Here is a 27034-nt window from a genome sequence, read left to right as displayed (position 1 = left end):
ATTTGTGGATCCGCGCAGATTTCAGAACTTTCCCACACAGAAAGTTGAGAAAAAAGTGATTTTTTTTCCAGCGAAATTTGCGGTTTGCAGGTGGCGATTCTAGGTAGGAAAATGTTGGCGGACCCACGCAAGCCATACCTCGCTAGATTTCCCCAGGTGTCTGATTTCTAGAAATGTGTAGGTTTCCCTAGATGGCCGCCGAGCCCCGGGCCAAAAACTCATGCCCCCCCCTTGCAAAACCAGTTTGGTTTGTGATAGGTCATTTTGATGTCGCCTCAATAGGTTTTGGGCCCTTGCCTGTAGCGGGTCATTGACCCACCCAAGCAAGTGAGGTACCATTTATCTTGAAAGACTTTGGGGGACGTGGGGTGGGTGGAAATTTGCGGATCCACGCAAATTCCAGAACTTTCAACCACAGGAATGTGAGGAAAATGTGTTTTTTGGGAAAAAACTTAGGTTTGCAAGGGGTTCTGGGTAACAGAACCTGGTGAGAGCCAGTCAAGTCATGCCATCCTGGATTCCGCAAGCTACTCTCTCAGAAGGTAGAACGCCAGAACGCCAGAAGCTACCACGGTTGCTGCAGAGGCAGAGTGCTCCCCCCGTGCTCCCCCGTGAGCTCCGTGATCCGTGAGCCGGAGCCGGGTTTCTCAATGCGGCAAGACGCACGAACCGCCTTCAAAAGGAGCTTCAAAATCATTTTTACAGCGCGGCAGCACCCGCCAGGCACTTCTGAGAGCCACAAGCTGCCCCACAGTGCGGCTGGAGCCGCAAACTGCTTTTCACTGCGGCAGGAGCCGCGAGTCCCCTTTCAGTGCAGCAGGAGCCGCGGGTAACTTTCTAGTACTTCCTTGGGCTGCAGGAGCCACAAATCGCTATCTAGTATGGCAGAGCCGCGAGTCGTCTCCCAGTGTGTCTCCCAGTGTGGTCGGAGCCACGAATCACCTTTTATAATCTGAGCGAGGCAGAGGAGCGAGTTCTCAGCAAGGCAGATGCGAGGGGAGGAGCGAGGTAAACGCTGACCCATCGCTGGCTGCCGCAAGAGGCGAGAGGTTGCTGCTTCGCTGTCGGGCTGCCGCTTTGGCACTTTGGTGCACCCCCCGGGGGTTGCCATTGCCGGTTTGGGATGATCCCACCACGTAGGAGCTGGGAAGAAGGAGCTACCCTGCCCGTCCTCCGAGGCTGAGGCTGGAAGTCTGAGGCTGGAACCACAGAGAGGCACTCACCGGCGTTAACACCCAGGTGACGGGGGTAAATAGTAATACAAACCATAAAAAACTACAAAAACTAGTTCTGATCTCAGCCCTTCTGGCCGCAGTAACTAACTGCCGCCTCCTCCACCTGACTCGGCCACTGACTTCTGGCACCCAGCGCATAAAGGAACCAAGCGCAGCAAGGGCACTGACGCTAGGGTAACACCCCGTGAAGAAAAAGAAAAGAAACAGGAATAGGAGTAGGAGCAGTGGAACACAGGGGATCATTATGAGATCCGGGAGGTCCAGGGATCCACATGTACCCCTGAACCCTACCAAAAGAGCCAGGAGAGCAAATAAGGGCAATAAGAAACCCAGCATCGACCCTATGAACGCCAGCGAAGACGAATTGAAGAAAGGGGCAGTGGAAGATGAAAAGGAAGGAGGAGGGGACGAGCGGCTGATCCCCCTGACCCCCTTTCTCCCAGGTCATCCCAGCCCAGAAACTTTGCGAAACCTTAAAGGGACAAGTTACCAACCAAATAAACAAAGAGGGAATTCCGACACCAACTGAGGGGCTCTTAACCCAAGTACAAGAAGAACAGCGGGCAAGGGAAAAGGAGCATACAACCCTATCAAGATCAAACGGACAGCCCAGCGAAGGAGATCTCCTATCGCCAACAAACAGTGACCCAGCAGCTACACGGGAACCCCCCCAAAAGGATGACCCACGGGAACACGGGCGCTTCCTAAAGCAGGGCAGAAAACAAAAAAGGAAGGGCCGCAAGCAAAAGCTAAACACCCTCACTGAAGGTAAAGGCAAGAACAACTAAGCCAGCATTTAGTTCCCAGACCCAATGCTTGACAAGTCGGCTCATATGAGCTGCGAGCCAGACACGGATCTGGACTCATGCCCCTTCCCCAACCAGGATCAGTGGTACACGATTCAAAGGAAAAAGAATCGGAAAAGAAATACTTCCAACATGGCGACTCCAAAAAAAGAAGACGGCCTCGCCCGGAGGCGTACTGCGAAAGTCACAAAACCTAATGCCAGCGAGAGTTCGAACAAATGTTGGGAAAAAATTATTACTAACTTTAGCGCCACAAGAAATAAAAAACCTCCCCCCAATGTAGGTAATGGGGCACAATCAGACCACCCCCCAGAGGCAACATCAACAGCAAGTTTCGCAAACCAGGATTTAACAGGAGCAGATGAACCAAAGGCCCCTGACCAGAGAACGCCAGCAGAGAAACCCACCAGGGTCGAGACCACCCCAATAACCGCACAGAGCGGCCTTAACAGGAAAAAGGTGCACTTAGGTAACCCCACAATTTTATTAATCCCGGAATACACATGAAGGGGCACTTTTGACATCCTAAATAGGGGCAATATACTACGCTTGCTGAACTCTTTCGACAGCTTAACAAATATATCCACCAGTATTCTGCAGTCAGTGGAATTCATAGTCTCACCGGAACATCCAGGGGTGGAAGTTACTAAAACAGTATGGGCGACAACGAAGTTGGCTGAGAGAGTGCTCAATGAACAAGTGAAGCTCAATAGCTGGGGCATAATTATTCGCCCATTTGTAAAACCTAGACACCCAGATCCCTTGGCAGGTGACTTCCGACAACAGAAAGTACAAAACCGGGCCAACCAGGACCCTCAGTCACTCTCTGTACTGCGAGGGGCCCGCAGCAACACCCCTGACAGTTTAGAACAAAGAGTAAGGCTTTAGAAAGCAACACGCCGTGATAGAGGCAACTAACCTAGACTGGACATGGTTGTCCAGGACCTTAAACAACAAGTCGGAAAAACGTTAACAAAACAAGTCTGTTACTGGGAAATCTTTTTTAAAAAATTCAAATTCTGCTCCTGGAACATCAACGGCCTCGGAGATAAGCTTATGGACACAGAACTAAAACTTTACATGCAAAGTTTCGACCTCAAAGCATTTAAAGAAACTTGGTCAGACTCTCCTCCACAACTCCCAGGCTATACCCTGAATTTGATCTCTCTTATACAGACCGCAAGATTTGGCCATAAAAAAGGAGGCCTTGTTACATACAGTACATTAAGAAGCATCTGTACAGTAGTGCCGCTACCATGCAAACTAGACCCTCCAAACGCAATGCAAGTACTACGAATCTCCATTCGAGAACAGCGAAAGAACGAGGAGATAATTATAATAAACCTTTGTCTACATCCTCGAGGTAAGAAGCAAGGAGCCCAGCAGTTGAAAGAAGAGCTCATAAAACTATTAACCGCAGAGAATACAAACAGTCTGATTATTAGTGTCGATTTTAATCAGAACATGCTCAACAATCCGGCCACAGAAGTCAGCACTGACGAGGACCCATTTGCATTGGAACAATATTCTCAAGATAACTCTTCAGGAGGAAGAAGTACAAAAACAGCGCAGCAACTTCTAGCGACACTAGAAGAACTAGGTCTTCGAGCACTAAATGGGAGATTCCCAGGGGATCGTCCCCAAGCGGCAACATTCCATAGTACAACGACCAGTTCCACAATTGATTTTACCTTTCTCTCTGGCAACCTGTTTCAATCGGCAAGTGATTTCCACATCGGTTCATTAGACTTTAGTGACCACTTACCCCAAGAAGTGACACTAGAGGCCTTCATAATTCTAAACCCAGCATGCGCCATTGGGCAAAAACTAGTAAACACTGCAAACGATAGGCGGTTAAAGTGCAGAACAGATGATCCTCAACGCCTCCTGCTCTACGCTAAGCAAGTACTCAGTGAAGCCCAAAATGAAACAACAGACCTAATTTACAGCTGGGAGAAATTTGCAGAAACACTACGCAATAATACGGGAAAAACACACAGGAAAATTCAGCTTGAAGGAGGGGGCAATGCTGCGAACCAAACACGGTATCATAATCACAATTTTATAAACAATGTTCATCTAAAAAATCTATAGACTCTCATCGGACAAAAGCTAAGATGGGTAAGGACAGATCCTGCCACCATGGAAGAACTAAGGTTGCTAAAGCGCGACCGCAGGAGGTTGTTCTGGCAACTCAAGCGAGAAGCAGAAGAGTCCCTGTGGGCCAAACTTTTACATGACACCAAATCTAATAACAGTGCTCAATTTTGGCAAAAGATCAACAATTTGTCCATGGTGCGAAGTCAAGGCATTAACTCTCATGTCACAGAAGATGACTGGATAACCTTTCTCAGCATGCACTTCAATTGTACTGACACTAACATCCAAAGAATGTCTAAACCCACAAAAGACACCGAGGGTCGATTAACGCTCCGCCATGAACATTACGAACCTCAGCAGCTAGATCAGACAATTGTAATTAAGTGTGCACTGATCCATAACAGAATCTCAAGGGGAAGACTCGAGGGGGCCCCGGGACCAAATGGGATTCCCCCCATACTGTTCAAGCAAGATCCAGATTACTGGGCCGCTACTCTTAAACCAATGTTCGACAAGATTCTGCAGACATCAATAATCCCATCATCATGGAGGGGAGCCATCATTTCACCTATCTTCAATAAGGGAACGATCCAAAAAATTACCGGCTAGTGGCCCTGCTCGACAAAGAGGCAAAATATTTTGCGGGACTCCTAGAGGAACTGTCATCTTGGGCAGCTGATGTTTCAGCAATCCCATACAATCAAACAGGTTTTTGCAAAGGTATGGGTACCACTACTAATATTCAAGCACTTTCTCTACTAATCGATGCAGCCCTAGAAGCGAAACATCCACTCTACTTGTGCTATATTGACTACAGCTCAGCTTTCGATCATGTCAATAGAAACCTTCTGTTGTAAAAGTTACATAAGCTGAACATTCCCCCGTTGCTCTTAAACCAACTAATCCTCCTACATAGTGTGACATGGGTGCAAGTTAGGCTGGGCACTGGCGATTACCTAACAAGGAAGATCCCAACAAACACAGGAGTAAAACAGGGCTGTGTACTTACCCCAATACTTTTTAATCTTTTTATGGGAGAGCTATCTACGTTGTTGAATGAATCCAACTCGCATGCACCAAAGCTAGGGGGTTCCCAGATCTCAAATTTATTTTATGCAGATGACTTGTTACTCAGCCGGACCCCTGTTGGCCTGCAGCGGCTGCTGGACATTACCTCAAGATATTCCGCTGCTAACAGGCTTACCATCAACCGTGAAAAATCCAAAGTTATGTGCATTAACCTCCCTAAAAAGAAAGTAACACGGAACTGGCTCTTGTCATCCAGGAAGCTAGAAATGGTCTGTGAATATTGATATCTGGGGGTCATCATACACCGCAAGGGCAACTTCACGCCGTAATGTAAAGCCATAAAAAGGAGAGGGTTAACCATTGCGGAGGCAGTCAGAAACTTAAAAAACACAGTTTCAGGTCCAAGCTTACTTCCTCTCATAAAGGTGATTCAGGCAAAGTTAATCCCAGCCATCACTTACGGCAGCGAATCTATGAGAGGGAGGGACGCTTCTTTAGTAGACAGAACTGTAGCAAAGGAGCTTCGTATGATCTTCGGCCTTCCAAGGTATACACCGCCTGCCCAAATGAGATTAGAATTTGGTGCTACAAAAAGAAGAGCTGGCACGCAAGGGGGCCTACATAAAAACCTGGCATAAAGTGAGTAGGGGAGACCCGAAAACTCTAAATGCTCTCCTGTGGAAGGAACTTCAAAATAAAGAAACCTGCTCAGCAAGGCGGTATTTGGAGGCCGCCATCGACGACCTTGGCTTACAGCAATTATGGGAACTTTCAGGCTCCACAGGAGGCTTCAAAAAGGTGGTCAACAAGACAGTCCGGAAACAATCACTGCTGCAGGACAAAGCCGCTCTATCAAAGCGGGCTCACGGCTGGCTCCCAGTTCAATCGTATACCATGCCCTCGCCCCAAACTTTTCTACAGATAGGCTTTACTAAAAAAAGAAAAGAGAAGTTCCTGAAATTTCGCCTAGGGCTACTGCCGTCAGCGGCCCACTTACCTCCATGGTTACGGCTACACCCACCAACAACATGCCGACTTTGCGGGAACGGCAAAGAAAACACAGTTCATCTGATCACTATCTGTAGCAAACTCATCCAAGAACGACGCTTCTTCTTGAGACCACTTTTTAACATCCGTAAGATACGGACCTGCAGGCAAGCAGTGCTCGCTTGCTTCAAAGGCGATGATTTCCAACTGAGCTGCCGAACGGTAAAATTCCTTGAAACAGTTGAGGCCCGCTTCAAAACATTGAATGAAATTAACAAAATCTAGTAGTACCGTAAAATGACTAAAGGATGAACCCAACAGTACCCCTGAAGACCAAGCTCTAGTGTGACACCTTGACTCTGTCTTACATCGATTATCACTGACTATACACTAGGGACACCCCGAAATGTTATTATAATTTAACCATTCTCTCTTGCACACTGGCACTTTACTATATTACCCCTTGGCCTGCATCGAGGAAGAATTTATTGCTTAACTTTTTATGATAAACAGGCCGTTTAACATGATGTTAAGCCTATTTTAATTTTGTTGCTGCTACCTCACCATGTTTTTTAAGGATGGAATCATCGTCTTAACACGCACAAACTTGACTCATGTTTTATTAACCGATTTTTCTCTCTTTTATATTGTAAAGGTTTTAAATAGCCATGCACAATAAAGTATTTATTTCTCCAGTGTCTAGAAATGTATAGGTTTGTTAGGTTTCCCTAGGTGCTGGCAGAGCTAGGGTTCAAAAACTACAGCTAGGCACTTTGCCAAAAAAGAGTCATTTTTCACTGTCAAATTGTGGTGTGTCCACGTTGCGTTTTGCGCCATTTGCTGTTGCGGGCACTAGCCCTACCCACACAGCGAGGTACCATTTTTCTAGAAAGACTTTGGGAAACGCAGGGTGGGTAGAAATTTGTGGAGCCACGCAGATTCCAGAACTTTCCTCCACAAAAGTGTGAGGAAAATGTGTTTTTTGGACAATTTTTTAGGTTTGCAAGGGATTCTGGGTAACAGAACCTGGTGGGAGCCAGTCAAGTCACCCCATCCTGGATTCCCCAGGGTGTCTAGTATTCAGAAATGTATAGGTTTGCTAGGTTTCCCTAGATGCCGGCAGAGTTAGGGTTCAAAAACGACAGCTAGGCACTGAGCAAAAAAAGGGTCATTTTTCATTGTGAAAATGTGGTGTGTTTACGTTGAGTTTTGAGCCATTTCTTGTCGTGGGCACTATGCCTACCCACACAAGTGAGGTACCATTTTTATCGGGAGACTTAGGGTAATTCCGTTTTTTAAATCAACTTTTAATACCTATTGACTTTTGATGCATTAATGCCTTCCAAACGAAAGACAATGTGTAAAAAAAGAAGTCATTTTGAAAAATGACCGATAATTCTCATGCTAGTAGGAGTATTCCCAATTTCGCAAATGTGCAAATATCTACTTTTTCTTGACTCTATATTTTGTTCCCATTTCAGAAATACATAGGTGTCTTTCATACCGATTTTTCCATGTATTCATTTTCCAAGAATAATTGCTATATACCCTGTACAAAATAAAAAAATTGCAAGCCACTGCTCAGTTTTTGGCTCTGTGTTCGTCGGGTTCTTGGTGACCCTACAAGTCCTATATATTCCTACAACCAGTAAGGTCCAGCGGATGTAATGGTATTTTGCTTTTAAAGAGATGTTATAATTAGAAGAAGTTACTGGTGAAAACGTTGACACAAAAGGCTGTTTTTTTCCACAAATTTTCAATTTTTCCTATATTTAACTGTTAGTTTCTATAAAGAAACCTTGAAGGATCTACAGAAATTACCCCTTGCTGAATTTAGACTTTTGTCTACTTTTTTAAAATGTATAGCTTTCCAGGATGCATTATTGCTTTCATACCCATTTCTACCATTAACTGGAAGGAGAATAAAAGCACAAAAAATAGCAACAATAGGCTATGTCCCAGAAAAATGCCAAAACGGTGTAAACAATTTTGGTTTCCTTACAAAAGTCTGTCATCCCCTAGAAACTGGGTTAATGATTTTTTCAGCCCTACAAACCCTTTTTAGAAACCATTTGCAGGGAAAAACCCAGACACTTTCATTTGCAGCACTTTATCGCATTTTTCCCCAAAAAAACAAAATGTAGCTGTATTTTAGCTAATTTCTGGGTCCCCTCCACGGCAATCCACAAACCTTGGGTACTTTTAGAATCCCCAGGATGTTGGAAGAGAAGATCGCAAATTTGGCACGGATACCTTATGTGATCAAAAAAGTACAGGGGCCTAAGCGCGAGCTACCCCAAATAGCCCAAAAAATTCTTAGCGTGGGGGGGGAGGCCTAGCAGCGAAGGGGTTAATGCCTTTTAGGTCCTGACGCAGTGCTCATCAACCAAGCAGCCTGGTTTGGAGGGGCCTCCCTGCACTTTGTACAGTCAGGGTGGATTAATATGTTCGCCTATGTGCTCAAAGACGTCAGAGGCATCAGCCTCAAGGTGAGTACCAAAGGCGCCCCAGCATGCTTGAATCATAAGGGTGTTAAATTCTTCGGGAATAACGCTCCCCAATTTTATCCCACGCCCTTAAACCTTAGTCTTAGTAAAGGTTTTGTAGACGTCAGTGATTTCCAGTTTTTTATCCCAGTTGAAAATTGTTGTCGGGGGTTATTATCACTATAATAGTACCAGACCAGGGCAAAACGCGACAATTAACGGGAAAAAAACCCTGTAAAAATACATAACCAATGATAGAGCCACCACCTTGACCTTTAAATGTAGGTATTTCGGACAACTGATCCAAAGCATTTTGGGAGAAAAGATTCCCCAATTTAAAGTGGGCAAGTCAGGTCGTTTAGCATATACCCTAGAGTGGTGTGCTTCACATGAACCTGATCATCCAAAGGACCGTCTGGGTCGCCTGAGTAATACAAGTGACACTCCTTAAAGGGGTGAAGATTAAAGTCCCCGATAAAATTAGCACCACGAGCTGGATTGGATGAAAGAGGAAAAAGAAATCGAGTAACTTGCCCACTTCACAGAGGTCAGTTTTCTCCTTCCTGTAGTTGAGTTTATAAATGTTAATGAAAAGGATCGAAAGATTACATATATCAAATACCTAAAAGCATAAGAAATAGCCATGACGGTAAACATGCACATGCATGTACAGACACAAACAAGACATATCTCAGACATTTGTTTTGTGCAGCTGGTGCATTTGCCCACCAAGGTGTCTATCTGGCATTGGAACCTATGACCTGAAAAAAGATTACGTACACATCACTGCAACAGGCACCCAAACGTTAGAGCTCTCTAATTGGAACCTGTAAAGAGCAGGTGATAGTTTCCTACAGTCAACAATTTCAAACATCATATTCCCAGCTTGCAATTCTTCTGCTGGCTGTTATCAAGGTCTACCTCTACACCACAAAATGAACGGATTGAATTGAGGGGCTTCAAGAATGTTGATTATTTTAAAAAAAAACAAAAAAAAAACATTCTTTCCTTCATCCCCGTTAACAACCAAAATGTCTACCCTCCCGATGTTGGTCATTCAACCACCAACCCCTGCTTAACGATGGCTCTTTCCCAGTAGGGTAAACTGCGGGATGGATGGGAAATCTCAGACTCACTCACCCCCCCCCCCCCGAATATCACTGGCTAAGCTACAACCCTGTTTTCCAAAGTGGTTTGTTACTCTATGTCTGATGACTTGACCGGACTTTAAACTCCTTCTCTAGAGCGACAAGGGTTGCCCCTACATGTTGAAGGAATGGATCAAGGTGCAGTTCAAACTATGGAAGGATAGATAAATATGCCTCCACATGGTTGTATGTCGTTACAACGAATTCCGTTGCAACGCATGCCTTTACCACGCATGTGTTACAACGGAATTCGTTTTCTACGTAGGAATCTATGACATAATATCGACAGACAGAATATCTACATACAAAAATATCGGCACAAAAATATCGAAATCAAAAATATCGGAGTTATATCTTCATAAAGGTAAGTACAAAAATATCGAAAAATTAATATCGTAGTACAAAAATATCGAAATTAAAAATATTGTTTTTTAAATGTATAAATAATAATGTAAAAATAATTTAAAAATACATATAATTTTACAAAGATTAAATAAAAACATTAAAACATAATTAAAAAATTAAAACTAATACATATACATTTAAAATAAATAAAAAACTCTACATAGAAATTAATATATATACGTACTCCACATATTGCAACAGTAGGAAAATCGTTGGATAGCGTAGGGGTAAAAATTACTTTTCCCACTCCAGAGGGTGCAACAGTAGGGAAAGCGTTGGATAGCGTAGGGGTAAAAATTACTATTCCCACTCCAGAGGGTGCAACAGTAGGGAAAGCGTTGGATAGCGTAGGGGTAAAAATTACTATTCCCACTCCAGAGGGTGCAACAGTAGGGAAAGCGATGGATAGTGTAGGGGTTTAAATTACTATTCCCACTCCACAGGGTGCAACAGTAGGAAAAGCGTTGGATAGCGTAGGGGTAAAAATTACTATTCCCACTCCAGAGGGTGCAACAGTAGGGAAAGCGTTGGATAGCGTAGGGGTAAAAATTACTATTCCCACTCCAGAGAGTGCAACAGTAGGGAAAGCGTTGGATTGCATAGGGGTAAAAATTACTATTCCCACTGCAGAGGGTGCAACAGTAGGTTAAGCGTTGGATAGCGTAGGGGTAAAAATTACTATTCCCACTCCAGAGGGTGCAACAGTAGGAAAAGCGTTGGATAGCGTAGGGGTAAAAATTACTATTCCCACTCCAGAGGGTGCAACAGTAGGGAAAGCGTTGGATAGCGTAGGGGTAAAAATTACTATTCCCACTCCAAAGGGTGCAACAGTAGGGAAATCGTTGGATAGCGTAGGGGTAAAAATTACTATTCCCACTCCAAAGGGTGCAACAGTAGGGAAAGCGTTGGATAGCGTAGGGGTAAAAATTACTATTCCCACTCCAGAGAGTGCAACAGTAGGGAAAGCGTTGGATAGTGTAGGGGTAAAAATTACTATTCCCACTCCAGAGGGTGCAACAGTAGGGAAAGCGTTGGATAGCGTAGGGGTTTAAATTACTATTCCCACTCCAGAGAGTGCAACTGTAGGGAAAGCGTTGGATAGCGTAGGGGGTTTAAATTACTATTCCCACTCCAGAGGGTGCAACAGTAGGGAAAGCGTTGGATAGCGTGGGGTTTAAATTACTATTCCCACTCCAGAGGGTGCAACAGTAGGGAAAGCGTTGGATAGCATGGGGGTAAAAATTACTTCCCAAACTACTCCCCCTTTAACACACAACACACTACACATATAAAAAAACACAATTAATATAAATTTCAATTAATCAATTAATAACAATTAATATTACTAAATTGATGTAATTATAAATGAACTAATTAACACCTATTAATTACTAATTAATTAACAATAAATACCAATAAATAAATACAATCTCTTTAATTAATTACATTTAATTATATCACACCCTATCCTCCTATAAACACACAACTCACTACACATAAATAAATCACATCATTTAATCACTTAATAATTATTAATTACCAATTAATTATTATTTAACAACAGAAAATTAAACATATTAGCACATTAACTCTAAATAATTTTATTAAATAATTAATATTATTTAATTACCAATTAATTAATAATTAACAATAACAAAAAAGTAAATATATTAGCACATTAACTCTAATTAATTTAATTTACTAATTAATATTATTTAATTACCACTTAATTAATTAACAATAACTAAAAATTATATATATAAAAACATTAACTCTAATTAATGTAATTAACTAATTCATATTAATTAATTACCAATTAATTATTAATTAAAAATATTTACAAAAATATATTAATTAATTAGTTAATAGTAATTAATTACAAATTAATTATTAATTAAAAATATTTACAAACATATATTAATTAATTAATTATTATTAAATTACTTCCCACCCTATTCCCCTATAAACCCACAACCCGCTCTGATACTAAAACGCAAAATGTAAACAAATTTACTAATTTTCAAACATACATTACAAAACATATTTAACAAACATATAATCAACATAATAAAATACATAACACTAAACAAAATTTCGATATTAGTAAATTTCGATATTAGTGACATACATACCTTAAAAAATTGATATTCTGTCTGTCGATATTTTGGACATCGATATTCTATACTATCGAAATTAAAACATCGATATTATTGTATATCGATATTTTAATTTCGATATTTTGTCTCACTACCCTACGTAAAACCTTTACCACTAATATTCCTTTACCACGCATAGATTAACAACGTTTTTCGTTGTTAATTTATGCATGGTGAGGGCATATTCTTGTTAAAGGTTATACCTCTCCCCTTACACGCCCCCAGTCTCCACTCCTTATAATTACCCCTGCCGTTAACCCTTACATTTTTTTTTAATTAAATTTCCCCTTACCTTTTTAACTGTCTCCTCTCCATCTTTGTTGGTTACGGTGGTCGTACATCGTAAAGAAGAAGTGGAAGTTTAATTCCGTTTCCTCTCTAACGACGCTGATTGCTTGATCTTCGGCACTGCAGGTTAGTTTTTTGGGTTTTTTTGGTGGGGGAGACCCCCCAACCCCCCTTTTTAATCCCACGCTTTTTTTAGTTTTTGGGGGAAGACCCCCCAAACCCCCTTTTTTTTTCATTTACCACACATACTTTTACTACGTATTTCGTAGTAAAGGTATGCGTGGTAAATCCTCTCGTTGTTACCACGCATGCGTTGTAATTCATGCGTGGTAAAGGTTTTCGTGGAAAGGGCCGCGTTGTAGTGGCCGTTTCCCACTCCACATAGACCAAACTTATTATTAAATACTCGTGTAAACATCCTTAAGAAAATCTCAGTGACAAATCTGAATGAACTCCTTTCACGACTCATACGCCTGGAACAGTCTGGCAATAATAATAATAAACAAGCATTTGCAATGCAATTGGTCTCGCAATTGCGAGATTTTGACCTTTTGGCATTGAAAATGACAATGCTATGTATTTATGTGTGAAAAAAACACCTGCAAAAATAAAAGGCATTGTCATTTACATTACCAATAGGTCAAAGTCTTAAAATGCGAGATCTATTGTTTGCAAGTGAAGCACCCCATGCTGCGCTTTCAAGTTAATAGAGGCCACACCCCTTTCTTTGGATGAGCTGTGCCTAAAGAAAGGTCCACGGCCGCTAATAAAGTGAAAACCCGGTATGGGGCGTTTTTCCTCAATAAGCATTTTTTTGTCAAGTTGACAGGCAAATGCTTTTTTTGAAAGAGAGCCCTGTGAAAGTGCACATGGTGCACTGAATGTTGCAGGCACGCATGTGGTGCCTGCAGTAGGAGAAATTAATTAAAGAAAATAGTCCTTACAGAATAAATAACACATACAGTGTAACAAGCAAAGTAAAAGGGCCAGTCCTCATGGGAGGTTACAAATGAAGACAAGGTGGTACTGATAAGGGACTGACAAGTCTATGAACCAGAAGCCAGCATTTACCAAGGGCAATGACATAAGCCAATGAAAAATATGGGCGGAGAGTGGGCGGGGCTTCAAGTACAAACTCCAATATACAGACCCTCCAGCTTATCGCGATTTCGCGATTTGCAAAAAAATCGCGAAATCGGCCGATCTCGGGAAATGCCGCGATATTTGCAAAAAAGCCCGCGAAATTTGCCGTCCGCCCGTTTTCGCCGTCTTTCCGCCCGTTTTCGCCTTAAAAGAAGGAGCGCGAGGCACCCATTTTCCCTTTCCCCCCAGGATTGACCCAGGAATGATTTGCGGTCGAGGACGGTGGCCGAGCGAGGGAGAAGACCAGCACCACAGCAGCAAGAGGGTGAGAGCGCACGAAGCGGCAGCGACACACACGAAGACCCTTCCTCAGAGACCAGGGCGAGCAGAACACAGGTAAGTCCGCCCGCCGCACACATAGGGAAGAGCGCTGCCCGGGTGGGAGGGGGGCAGTGGAGATGTGGCCGACCGAAAGGGAAGCGCTGTGGTTCGGCCAAGGCGGATAACGTGCGCCATCTCTGCCCTCTCCCCGGGATGAATGCGATGGTGTGTTTGTGGTGCTGCCTCATTTGAGATACAATTGTGTGACGAGACACTGATATTTGAAACACTGGCCCTCGCTGTTGTCGCGCCACCGCTCTCCTAAATGAATAGCCTTAAAAACTTAAACAAATTTCACCGCCATGACAGCTCTGTGGCTGCAGCGGTTGAGGGCCCTGCTTAAGCCGGAGTAGTAGTTTGCCGGCGCAATCTAATCAGCCGCAGTGCATTTCTGCCATTATTCCCTTTGAGATTATAATAATTTAATGTTTTATTGATTCATAGTTCTTGGCTTATTGTATAACGCAATTTAAACTCCAGCTTGGTGGTAATTTTATCTTCCAGTCCCATTTGTCAGCGAATTCATTTTGATTTTAAAAGCGGAGCGCAACTCTGAGATGACACAAAAGCAGAAAAGATGCAAGAGCGCACGGAAGAGCAAAGTAGCACTTAAAAAGAATGTGCTTTACCTGGTAAATTATGGCGGTGCAGGAATGAAAAGCTGTCATGGCGAGGCGCACTTTCATTTAGATAGAAGAAGCCTGAATGGCATAGCTCTACGGCTCGCTGTTTTTTTTATTTTTTATTGTGAGCTTGATATAATACGGTTCTTTAATCATCAGTGTGAACCGTTGCTCTCAAGGCAAGGGGGTGAAGACTTTTATGGTCTGATAGTTTTGATGTAGCATGGAATTTGAAACACTAGTGGGGGCAGTGCTTAATTTATGCAGGTGGGGGACCGGGGTTTATTTTTCGTTATCATTTACTAATGCTTTCCGAAACGTCAGGAAGTGATATCCCACTAGGATGAGTATTTCGCTTTATAAAAACTCTAAATAATATTAACAAGCACTTTCTGGATTTACAGCGTCCTTCAATTTAATTGGTCAAGTGCCTTCACCACTGTAAATAAGGTAAAGATTTGACTCTGACAACACAAAAAAAAACTGAGACAATGTATGAAGAATGCCTTGCGAGGATGCACAAGTCTCCAGGTGGTCTTCAATGTAAGCACGATGCATTTATGATACAGGGACAGAAAAAAAATGTTTCTTGCAAAAGATATACCCAAGCATGCAATCGGCTGAACATTTAGAATAGCAAAGTCTTCTAGAATTCTTAAAATGGCAGGGTTACGTTCTCTCAGCTCTAAATATTTACGCTTATGGTCACCACTTACTTTTATTTTTCATTTTTCATTTACATTTTATTACAATGGTGTTTACAGGCAAAAGTGCAATACATTTTCAATATAGCTGTTTAGATTTAAAACCAAAAAGTAAATACTGCCTAATTGGGCATGTTTTCCAACTAGGTTATATATTTTAGAGAACATGCCTTTTAACTAAAACAAATGGGCTGAATTGTAAATAAACAAAATGTACATAGCTCCATGTTGTCAAATAACTCAAACAGTAAGATATCTGTGTTTGGTGTTGCAAAAACCACAAAATAAAATGCCGCTAAATGCCGCTAAATTTCCATTTTTGTGCCGCTAAATTTTCATTTTTGTGCCGCTAAATTTGCCAATCCATGCCGCTATATCCTGGGGGGTCTGAATATAGCATGGTTCACCAGAGCAGCGCATGTACTGCCCAGGCTCAACCTAAAAATGGCTGCCTCTGTCAAGGTTCAGGCGCATGCACACTTTGAGGCACACATACATTGTGACAAACGAATAAAAGTGAAAGCACGCATGGCGTGCAGAAAATAATCACCAGAAGCGACCTCCATTGCCGCGAGTGGTGTGCGTGGCGCCCACCACCACCCCAATGACAAGCACTGACGAGGGACGGCGAAGGTCAAATTGCCACCACTGTGGCAAACAAATAAAAGAGAAAGCGCGCATGGCGCGCAGAAAATAAACACCAGAAGGGCACGCCATGTGTGGCGCCCACCGCCGCCATTGAAAACGATTAAAAATAAAACTTAAACTGCTCACAGTGCGCTGAAAATGACGAGCACTGACGAGGGACTCCTAAAGTCAAAATTTTAAAAAAGAGTTCTCAAACCTGAGAGCTGCGGAAACAAAGCATAAGGAAATAGTAGTTTACCGGTGCGCCTCAGCCTGAAAGAAAGAGACGTTTCGGCAAAGACCACGAATTACGAGGCAGCAAAGAAGGACAGTGGAATGAACCAATGGACTCAGTGGGCACACTTGATCTTTCCTCAGAAGTGGGCGGGGGACAGGGTAAAGAAGTGACTTGGGGCCCTCTTGCTATGGGGAGAGGAATAATGTACCCCTGATCGGTCTGGGTCTCACCTTAATAGCATTGCCCTATAGTTCTTCAGGGCATTGCATTGGCCAGGACTGAGTTATCTGAGTATTATTTATCATTATTAGACTTTGCAGCTTCAACTGATCATTAAAAAGAAACATATGAAATCCTAGAATCGTGCATATTTTCATACACATGTGCTTGCATTTTCCAGTTAGGCTCATGTTTAAGCAGCTGCACGCACCTGTCAGCAAGGCCTCCAAAGACGAATGCACCGATCAGCACTCCTGCCATGTAGATGGACTGTGCAAACTCCCTCCATGATTGGCGATCACACACCAGATCCCACTAGGAAAGATACAAAGATGGATGCATCAGACAGAGCTTCGGACGACGAGGTAACAACAGATTAACCTACAACTAGGCCAGATGAGCTGACCCTGGACCTTATATGAAACTTCCATGCTCTATTATAGGTTTCACTTCTTTCTATGACGCATTTCCACAGTCACACATTCGACTTTTCTAGTTTCATTTTATTAAATCGTTTAATATGGACGCGCAATGTGGATTTTGCCTGTTGTTTTCTTTGAAGGTTTCATTATAGTTATTTATACCAGACTCCGATTTTTAAGGAGCAAACTCTGTTTGGTGAAAGGGTAAAGACCGATCTCGATCACCGTTGCAGCTTCTGACCATAACAGAGCATGTTGCGGAGCAATATTTAGTCACGGCAAGAGTATGCTGTATGCCTGTAGAAGTGCTAGAACATGTAGCAAATTTAGCGGCGTCTGTAGCTGTTGGTCTCTTGTGCGCAGGTGACATGAAAGAAGACTATTTGTTTGGATCTCAGCAGGGCTCGAGTCGGGGTACCACGCGGGTGGACGGCGTCCCCCCCCCCCGCTTATTTTACCGGGTGGACGCCGTCCCCCCTGCCAAACAGGTGGACTTCACTCTTTGGCCGCTCTGGGACGAGATCGAAGCGCACCTTTCGTGACTCCACTGCCTGTCGTGGCGTCACTTCCGGTGACAGCGTCCCCCCACTTCTCTTTTTAGGACTCGTGCCCTGGATCTCAGTGATTCACGCGGTGCCTTTCTTACCTGCGTGACGATGGTGGAGGTAAACGTGCTCTGGTCATACTCCCATCCATTCTGGCAAGCTTCCGTGTCCAGCATTAAGTCGTCCGTCGACCAAGTGGCATTGGTCCGCAACAGCTGCCACTGAGGGGAAGTATATTGTAGACACCGCTCAAACGTCTGAGTTTTTGTCATAGGAATGAAAACCACGAGCAGTTCCCCTGTAAGATTAATGGCAGAGCTGCCGTTGATGACCGCAGTGTTATTGGTCGATGGGCGGCAGTGGTGCTCAGGGATGGCAGCTGAGAAGGTCTGCACGAGGTTGTGACAGTGTATCAGTACGAATGGAACGGTTAACAAAGTGGCGTGAAGAATATGGAAGCGTCCCAGGCTGTCCTTCTCGATTTGGTCAAGCGCTCCCATTTGGGAAGAGGAAAATGCGGCGAGTACTCCACAAAGGCAAGAGTCACTGACAGGGGAACCTTCAGAGGATTTTGTCGCTTTATCTAACACCCCTTGCTGTGTTAAATATTAATATTCTTTAAAAATCATCAGCCTTTAATAAGTGACAGTTTAAACAAGAGAGTCACCGTTATGGTGTCGGAAATCTCTCTCCCCTAAATCAATGATCTACATTGTCAGGGACAATTAAATCTCGTTCATTGCTGCTTTTTGACCTTTAGATCTACAAATGAATTACCATGTTCATCTCCTCCGGCTGCTAACCGTGGTGCATCTTTTGAAGAATCCCTTTGTGAATAATGTATGCTGCTAACTATCTTCAGTTGGGTAACACAGCATTAGGCAAGAAGTTATTTGTTAGCAAGTGTCTCCTTTCGAATGCCCGGGAACATGTATTTTCTTTTAGTCCTTCTAAACATATGTGTTAACTAATGGGGGAAGAGATAAAATAATAAAGCCTCAACAGGTCTTACCTCCCTTCCAAGATAATATACAAACAAAAAAAACACCTGTAGGCTTGTAATGGTATATAGTCGTTATCTCACAGTCGCTGGTAAAGGGAAGTAAAGTATTTTGGGGGTTCAGGGGCGGAAAGAGAGAAAGAGTTTTTCAGTTTTTTAGGATTTAGTGGTGGTGAAGGTGAAAGGAGGTAATAGGTTTTTAGAGTACATGGAATGCTGGAGGTAAAGGGAAGTAAGGGGTTTTAGGTTTCAGGGACAGATAAAGGTAAAGGGAGGCTAGGGGTGTTTAGGGTTCCAGACAGAGATTAATTAAGTCATCGGCAAAGTGGGCAATTGTCCATGGCCCTCGCCTTCCCTGGGAAAGTGAACTTTTCTCTCTCTGGCTCACCTCTGTCTATTTCTGTAGCTGAACCTCTCTTCTTCTCTCTGACTACCTCTACCCTGTCTCTCTTTGCCCAGCGTCACCGTAAGGATTTGCAGGGTCCTGGAAAAGTCATATTTCAACTGTTTATTTGCTATAATTACCACAACAGTGGAAGATAAAAGTTGTCATAAACGGAGGGCCCCAAAATATGTCTTGAACAGTCCCATAAATACTTAAGACAATACTAGTTCAGGGGAGAGTAAAGTTAAAGAGGATAAGGTTATTTATGGCTGGGGGGCAGGTAGAGGTAAGGGGTATTTAAGGTTTACTGGGAAAGAGAGGTAAAAAGAGATAATTCGTTTTTAGGGTTGAGGTAGTGGTTGAGCTAAAGGAAGGTTTTGGGTTTAGGGCTGAGAAGGGGTAAAGGGAGGTATTTTCTTTATGGGATTTAGTGAATAACCTTCCAAACCAGAAAAGGGAATTGCTTTTCAAAAAATGTGGTTGAAGGGCCACCCCCACCCCAAAAAAATCTATATATTTATATATATACTAGCTGTACCCTGCCATGCGTTTCTGTGGCTCAGTCTGGTTAAATGGAAGAGAAAGAAAAGAGTAAGTGCATGTTTCTATTATGTTTAATTTCACAATGCTTGTAGGTATACAATATGTTTTTGTGACTATTGTCTGTATGTGTCCCTTGTAGTTGTTGCGCAGCAAAAAAATCGATAGGATCTGTTCGGCCTTTTGATTAAAAACACGCACGTATTGTACACACGCATATTCGAATCCAACGTTGTGTGTATATATAAACACACGCTAATGTTGCAAAGTGAACCAACTCCTCCCCCCTCCCTCACCCATTTCCCGGTCTGCCATCCTGACACCAACTGTCCATCCTAATCTATGTAGACTATTGTCTCTATGCGTCCTTTCTTAATGTTGCAAAGTTAACCAACTCCTCCCCCCTCCCTCCACCCATTTCCCGGTCTGCCATACTGACACCAACTGTCCATCCTAATAGATGTAGACTATTGTCTCTATGCGTCCATTGTAGTTGTTGCGCAGCAACCCAATCTATAGGGTCTGTTCGCCCTTTCGATTAAAAACATGCACGTATTGGACACGCATGTCTTCAAATCCAACGTTGTGTATATATAAACACGCGCTTAATCAAATCCAACGTTGTGTCAAAATTTCGAAGCAATCGGTGAAGAACTTTCGGAGATTTAATATTTTGAACAAACGAACATTGACATTTTCATGTGTATGTTCGGGCTTTCGATTAAAAACATGCGCGCATTCGACACGCGCGTACTCTAATCCAATGCTGGGAATATAAAAACACGCGCGTATTCTAATGCAACGTTCTGTCAAAATTTCAAAGCAGTCGGTGAAGAACTTTCAGAGATTTGAGATTTTGAACAAACAAACATTTACATTTTTATTTATATAGATTACAATAAAATATATATTACACATGCACCGGTCACCACTGTGTATTAATAGGTCATAGTCTACATAGGAAGAGCATTTTTTTAACAAATAACATTGGTGCAATTTGCCAAAACTTTCCAAAAAAGTTCCTTCCTTCAAAACTTTGTGGTGATCCATCAACTGGGGCTCAGTAAAGGGGGGGGTGAGGCAAACATTGATTTCCCTTGTTATTTCCCATAGGAAATTTTGGGAAGCAATGCAAATAAAATGGCTGAATGGAATCACACCAAATTTGGCAGAAAGAACTTTAGCCAGAACACATGCATTTTGCTATTTGGTGTCAATCTGTTAGGCTGTTTTTGAGAAATTTGCGTTTAAAGAGGACCATGGGGTAGTCATGAAGGGGTTAAAAAATAGGTCTATCTGGAGTGTTAGTGTTCTGATATGCTCTAATTGGCAACTTCAATAGGGAATAATATTGCTGCTTGTATTGGTAGAAAACAAGTGGATCCTGTTTTAGAAATGTATAAAAGGAAAGGTCTTCCAACTGTGACATATGGTATGGGGGATTGGGGCTTATAGAGATGTAGGGTCTAGGAAAAGTAGAGGAAAATAGATTTTGCAGACACTTGTTGTAGGTCCCACCCTTGACTCCTCATTTTTCCCTGCATCAAGAATTAGCCCTTGAGTATGTCCAGGACCTCATTATGCCACCCCTTTGGCTCTTTGGTATTCAATTTGGACAAATAAGGAAGCAGAGCTTAACGGGGCTGTAGTTCGAGATTGCCTTTTATGTGATAATGGATTGAACATCCAACGGCTACAGTAAATAAGAGATATCAATTTGGCTTTGGGATGTTCGTATTTGTTTGAGAAACCAGATACCATCACTAAAACAAGCATTGAAAATGCAACAGGTCTCGCCTTTTGTTAAGTTAAAGCCATTTTCTTTGCAAAGAAAATGACTTTAACTTAATAAAATGCGAGACCTATTGCATTTTCAATGCTTGTTGTCCTTCTGGTCTTACTTTGCCTTTCTTTAATAATCTTTCCATTTCCTTTCTCCTAACTGTTTACTCAGTCACTTGAACTCCACCGACGTCAGACATCCAGATACACGTACGCACTCACATGTACAGGTGTGTACCACACACAAACACGCAGGGTTGGGACAACCACACGGGGAGACCTGAACAGCAACCCGAATCCCACTCGCGCACACACTCCACACACATCAAGCGTGCCTTCACAGGCAGGGGTCACTGCAGATAGCGCCACAGAGACGCATGCCTAGACCCACCACTCGGACTGCCCTCCACGAGGGAGAGTCACAATTCATAGACACACCGTCACATGATACAAGTGAGCCTCTACAGTGCAAATAAGTTCAACTGAGCTGCGCGCGCACAGACCTGGGAAATAGATAACAAATACAAGCCCGAGAGGCACGCACATCAGACGTGCTTTAATGTGATGCTGACGAATTGGACACGTTACACAGAAACAAGTAAATACCAAAACAGCAGACACCTGCCAACTCCTGCCACACAATCCAACAACACACACACACAGATAACCTGCATACAATCACGCCTATATGCATACATCCCCAAGCCAATATACACCTCCACACACAGACACCTCCACATACAGACCTCTCACACCCACTCTTAACACCGGCCAATTACATCGGCGCACACAGAGAGAATATAGATACACAATCAGCCCGCGCAGTTATACCTGCATGCGCCTATATGTATAGATCCTCCTCACAAATACACACCTCCACACACAGACGCCTACACTACAGACCTCTGGCACCCACTTTACACCGGCCAAGCAAATATACGCACACAAACCACCCAGCCACAAGCCCAGTTAGACATCCACGCGCACGCACGTCAAACAGCCCCCCGCCCTAAACAGGCAGGCGATCGCAACCGCACATCCACACCGTGCCCGAAGCACTCAACGGTAGCAACTGTCCGCGTCCCTAGACCACACCAACTGACTAACATAGCCACCACTCAAATTACTTTCATATTTTATTATACTATTTCACCACTAATACTTTATGGGTTCTGGAGTAGCGTGCTTCCCACCAAAAAAGCGGGTAGTAGGCACTACATAAATGCAATTACAATACAATACATAACATAAGCCAAGTCTGCATCACTGCAGAAACAAGGCATGATCATCTCTGACAGGTAAGCAGACCTGACGCAGAGTGCAATACATGAAATCATTACTACTGCCCGGACTGAGGAACAATATGCCGGGATTGCTTGTAAAATACTAGCATGGGTGAACAATTGTTATCTCCCAACATACGTGAGCACTCAATAACAAGTAGCATAACATATAGACTAAACACGCAGACAATAAAAGAACACTTAGTACACATTCTTGCCCACAAAAATGCACTAATGAAAACCCCCTTTATAAAGCAAAACGCATAAAACATGTTTTTTAAATCACTTCACACCACTCCTACCAAACCTTTCCACACATAGTTAAAACGTCCCAACTTTTAATTATTTTGCTGACAGTAGCTCATCTAAATTCAGAGGGCTCACAATAAAGTCAAAGTCTGGGTACCAGTTTTTTTCTCTAAACATCTGCCTTCCATAGCATAAGACCACACATACTGTACCTTAACATGGCATCTGCACATGTAGTTAACGCATAGGGGTTGAACATTTCCCCCAACCTTGCTTTCAAGTGTAGCATCTCACAACTCTCTGAACGAAGATCAATAAAGTAAATCAAAGGTCATCATTCCAGAAAATGTCTACATTACAGAGAAAGTCTGCCTCCCCCAACCCGAACTCTTTTGATCACAAGGCTATATATAATAAATGTAAAATAATTAGCAAACGGCACTTTACCTTCTGAAAAAGCAGAGTCCATAAACACTATTGAAAATAAACAAAAGATTGTAAACTATAGTCCTACCAATTGTGAAACACGTAAACATATATGTTAAGTAAACGATATTTTGTATACTTTGCTCGATGCCACATACAACCGCGGAGATATATTACACCATCCAGTACTGTCTCACAAGGTCCGCCCCAGAAATAGATTTCCATAAATACACAGGGCAGCTACGAAACACGCAACCATTCTGAGAGGAGGGAGATGCTCCCGATAGGTGGGCTAAAAAGCAGACAGTCGGTCACAATCTACCCAAACAAGGTCAGAGCAGGCACACATTTGGATTTACACAACAGCAAACTTACAAAACATTCAAATGCCCATATGAGATGCTACTAAGCACGCGGTCACAATCTACGAAAACAGAGTCAGAGCAAGCACACGAATGTACACAACAGCAAATTCATAAAACATCCACAAAGGCTCACTAAGCACGCAGTCCACATCTGAAGGTGCAAGCCTTCTAATGTATCATTACCCAGGCGCGCCAATACTACCCCCCCCCCCCCCAAAAAAAACCTAACACATGGCACCCCAGATATACCCAAATTGATTCTTAAGAAACTGTAATTCGCTTTCTCAAGTGAACGCGCTGCAGACGTTGGTACGGTAAGGCAATGTACCCTAGAAAGCAGCGTGCCACAGAAAACCCGTTTCTGCCCCTATACAGAGAGGGGTCAGGCACCATCACAGCCTGTTGTGAGATTAAGGATACGGGGACTTGAAACAGGGAGCTTTGTACCAACACAATTTAGCTGTGGGTGTTTGGGACAGGGTCAGGAGCGCTACAATGAACGTTCTGGCTTTTGGGTGCTTGGAGCCTGAAGCTTGGGGTTCACCTGATCCATTTGTAAACACAGTGCGCACTACGCGCCTGCTATGTAATATATATAAAGCAGAGAATGGATAATATAAAGCCTACAGTTCAACACACAGTATAAACATTATCTGGCCTTGATTATATTAACTACACTTAACCCCTTGCAAAGTCACACACCGGACTGAAAATGTAAGTAGCACCCAATTACAAAAGTTTAGGTCTCACCAACAATTAGCCATCTAAGTCCTTCGTTTGTGCCCATGTTCATAGCAAAGGTGCGTGTAGTCCTATGTCTGGACAACCGGTCATTAGCAACTGCTAAGTTCTGGTATGCGTTCACCAAGCTCCACCTCCCCCTATCAAAATACGTTGGTGACGTTATCCCAATCGGTTGGCAACCACAGGCCACCCATTTGCTTACCTGCTCCTTTTGCACTGAACCCAGTAGAGGGTACTGCTCTCTAGATAATGTGTAGTCGGCAGGGGAAACCCAATCAACCCTTGTAGGCTTGGGCACTAAATATTTAAAGTCACAGTGTGCTACAAGGGACTTATTTAGGGACAAAGAATCTCAGTTGTGAGTAGTACATACGTAACAAACTCAGGTGTAACGACAGAATATCACAGTTTGTTTTACTTTGGAGTTAATCCAAGGAAGGATGAAAAAAGGCGAACACACGGAGAAAGTTTATAATTATGAAAGTATTCTGTATTGATATAATGAAACAATCAATTTACATTGTGGGAGACAAGTACATAGAAATAAATCAAAGCAAAAAAGAACTGTGAAGAGAGATGTAGTTAATCACATTCCTTCCATTCACAGCTCAAACATCAACTCCTGATCAGTGTAACAAACAACCAAAAATATTTAATAAACTCTGGTCGAATGATGGTGACAATGCAGCACTATTAGGAGATGATGGAGGTGTCGACGTTTCGGTCTAATGTGCAGTCGTCGATTAGACCATCATCAGGACTAAGCATTTCATTGCAGAAAGAACTCCCTGAAATTTCTGTTGTATGGGTATTGGATTTAGTTAACCACTGGTGAGGAGAGTTTAGATGGGATGGATCAATCTATTAATCGGGTTAACGGAAAAATCCGATTATATGATGAGCACAAGTAAGTAATGATGAGTAGCTTCGTGTTTTTGATCAAACGAAGAACAGCGGTATCCATCAGCATCCGGGATCATCTGTGATCCCGGATGCTGACGGATAACGCTGTTCTTCGTTTGATCAAAAAACACGAAGCTACTCATCATTACTTACTTGTGCTCATCATATAATCGGATTTTTCCGTTAACCCGATTAATAGATTGATCCATCCCCTCTAAACTCTCCTCACCAGTGGTTAACTAAATCCAATACCTATACAACAGAAATTTCAGGGAGTTCTTTCTGCAATGAAATGCTTAGTCCTGATGATGGTCTATTCGACGACTGCACATTAGATCGAAACGTCGACACCTCCATCATCTCCTAATAGTGCTGCATTGTCACCATCATTCGACCAGAGTTTATTAATTATTTTTGGTTGTTTGTTACACTGATCAGGAGTTGATGTTTGAGCTGTGAATGGAAGGAATGTGATTAACTACATCTCTCTTCACAGTTCCTTTTTGCTTTGATTTATTTCTATGTACTTGTCTCCCACAATGTAAATTGATTGTTTCATTATATCAATAGAGAATACTTTCATAATTATAAACTTTCTCCGTGTGTTCGCCTTTTTTCATCCTTCCTTGGATTAACTCCAAAGTAAAACAAACTGTGATATTCTGTCGTTACACCTGAGTTTGTTACGTATGTACTACTCACAACTGAGATTCTTTGTCCCTAAATAAGTCCCTTGTAGCACACTGTGACTTTAAATAGCTCTCTCGATAAAGCGCTCTCCCAGCATCGCGGGGGAACCACTAGATAAGAATGCCCTGCAGAACGCCGAGCCTGGCATAGTAGGAGACTTTGGGAGCAGGCACCTAGCGCTGAACCAGTGCTTTGCAGCACCACCGCCATCCTGAACACACATATGAATGACCTACGACACTCATACATAGAAACAATAGGAGGTCTAGCATACATCACCATACTGAAAAAAGTTTGTCTATCTTAAGCCGGAGTGGAATGCCAATGACAGATACGTAGTAGGCTCAGCGGCCATATCTGAAAGGATCTAAAAGCCGGGGTATCTTCTGTTCACCTTCATGCAGATGGGCTCCTGGGGGTGACACGCGCAGCGTGTTCACCCTCGGGATATTTCGGGAAATGGTACGCCCGGCAGCTCGGGTGAAGCGCGGCAGATTGCACAGCTGGCGCTAATTAGGGAGAGCAGCTTGAGCGTCGTTTCTTTTTTTGTGTTATAATTTTTTATTAGCATTTCATATTTAAAGACAATTTCATATATAAATATATCAATATCTCAATCCATCCATGAAATAAACACCAAATTACATAAACATCTTATTCCAATACGTTATGAAAAAGAGAATAAATATATGATATATTATGAAATAAAGTTATTCAGACATTCATTAACTGAAGAGCACCATCAGTAAAACATCGCATTGAAAGTCAGGAGGCCATGGATTGTGACAAATCAGACAATATCTATACTATACAATATAAAATCGAAATAAGAGGATAAGAAAGCTATATGTACATAATGTGAAAGAAGACAATGTCATCAGTCTAAGTGTGGAAGCCTAAATCTATTAGGATCTAAATATCATAATATCAGTACAATTGAAAAACAGAGCGGTAAATATATCTAAAAACAGTAGCAAATACATTGTAATAGAGAAGAAGAAGAAATGAAAATAAAGTATAATAGATGAGTTAAGGTGAAGAAGTGTGTTGTAAAGAGGTAGAAGGATGGTTTCCCACAGAAACACCATCCATGGTGAGGAAAGGAGCCCAAATTTGATAAAAGAAATCCAGCGGATTATTTATATTATATATAATTCTTTCATGGGAGGCAGTTTGTATCATTGC

General features: G+C 42.6%; 1 protein-coding gene across 1 annotated transcript in view; it reads right to left on the bottom strand.

Moving 5' to 3' along the window:
* The window catches only part of LOC144783270 (uncharacterized), a 1224061-nt gene that overhangs the window by 1163037 nt on the left and 33990 nt on the right, over positions 1 to 27034 (bottom strand). The window contains exons 2-3 of the mRNA XM_078662335.1: positions 17584 to 18078; positions 16727 to 16830 (exon numbers count right to left, since the gene is read on the bottom strand). Of these exons, the coding sequence (XP_078518461.1) occupies positions 16727 to 16830; positions 17584 to 18078 (599 nt within the window). The remainder of the gene's footprint in view (positions 1 to 16726; positions 16831 to 17583; positions 18079 to 27034) is intronic.

This window comes from Lissotriton helveticus, chromosome 9 (assembly GCF_964261635.1).
Source record: "Lissotriton helveticus chromosome 9, aLisHel1.1, whole genome shotgun sequence".
NCBI classification, from domain to species: Eukaryota; Metazoa; Chordata; class Amphibia; order Caudata; family Salamandridae; genus Lissotriton; species Lissotriton helveticus.
The sequence above is the reverse complement of the archived record's forward strand: the minus strand, read 5'-3'. Positions and strand labels throughout refer to the sequence as shown.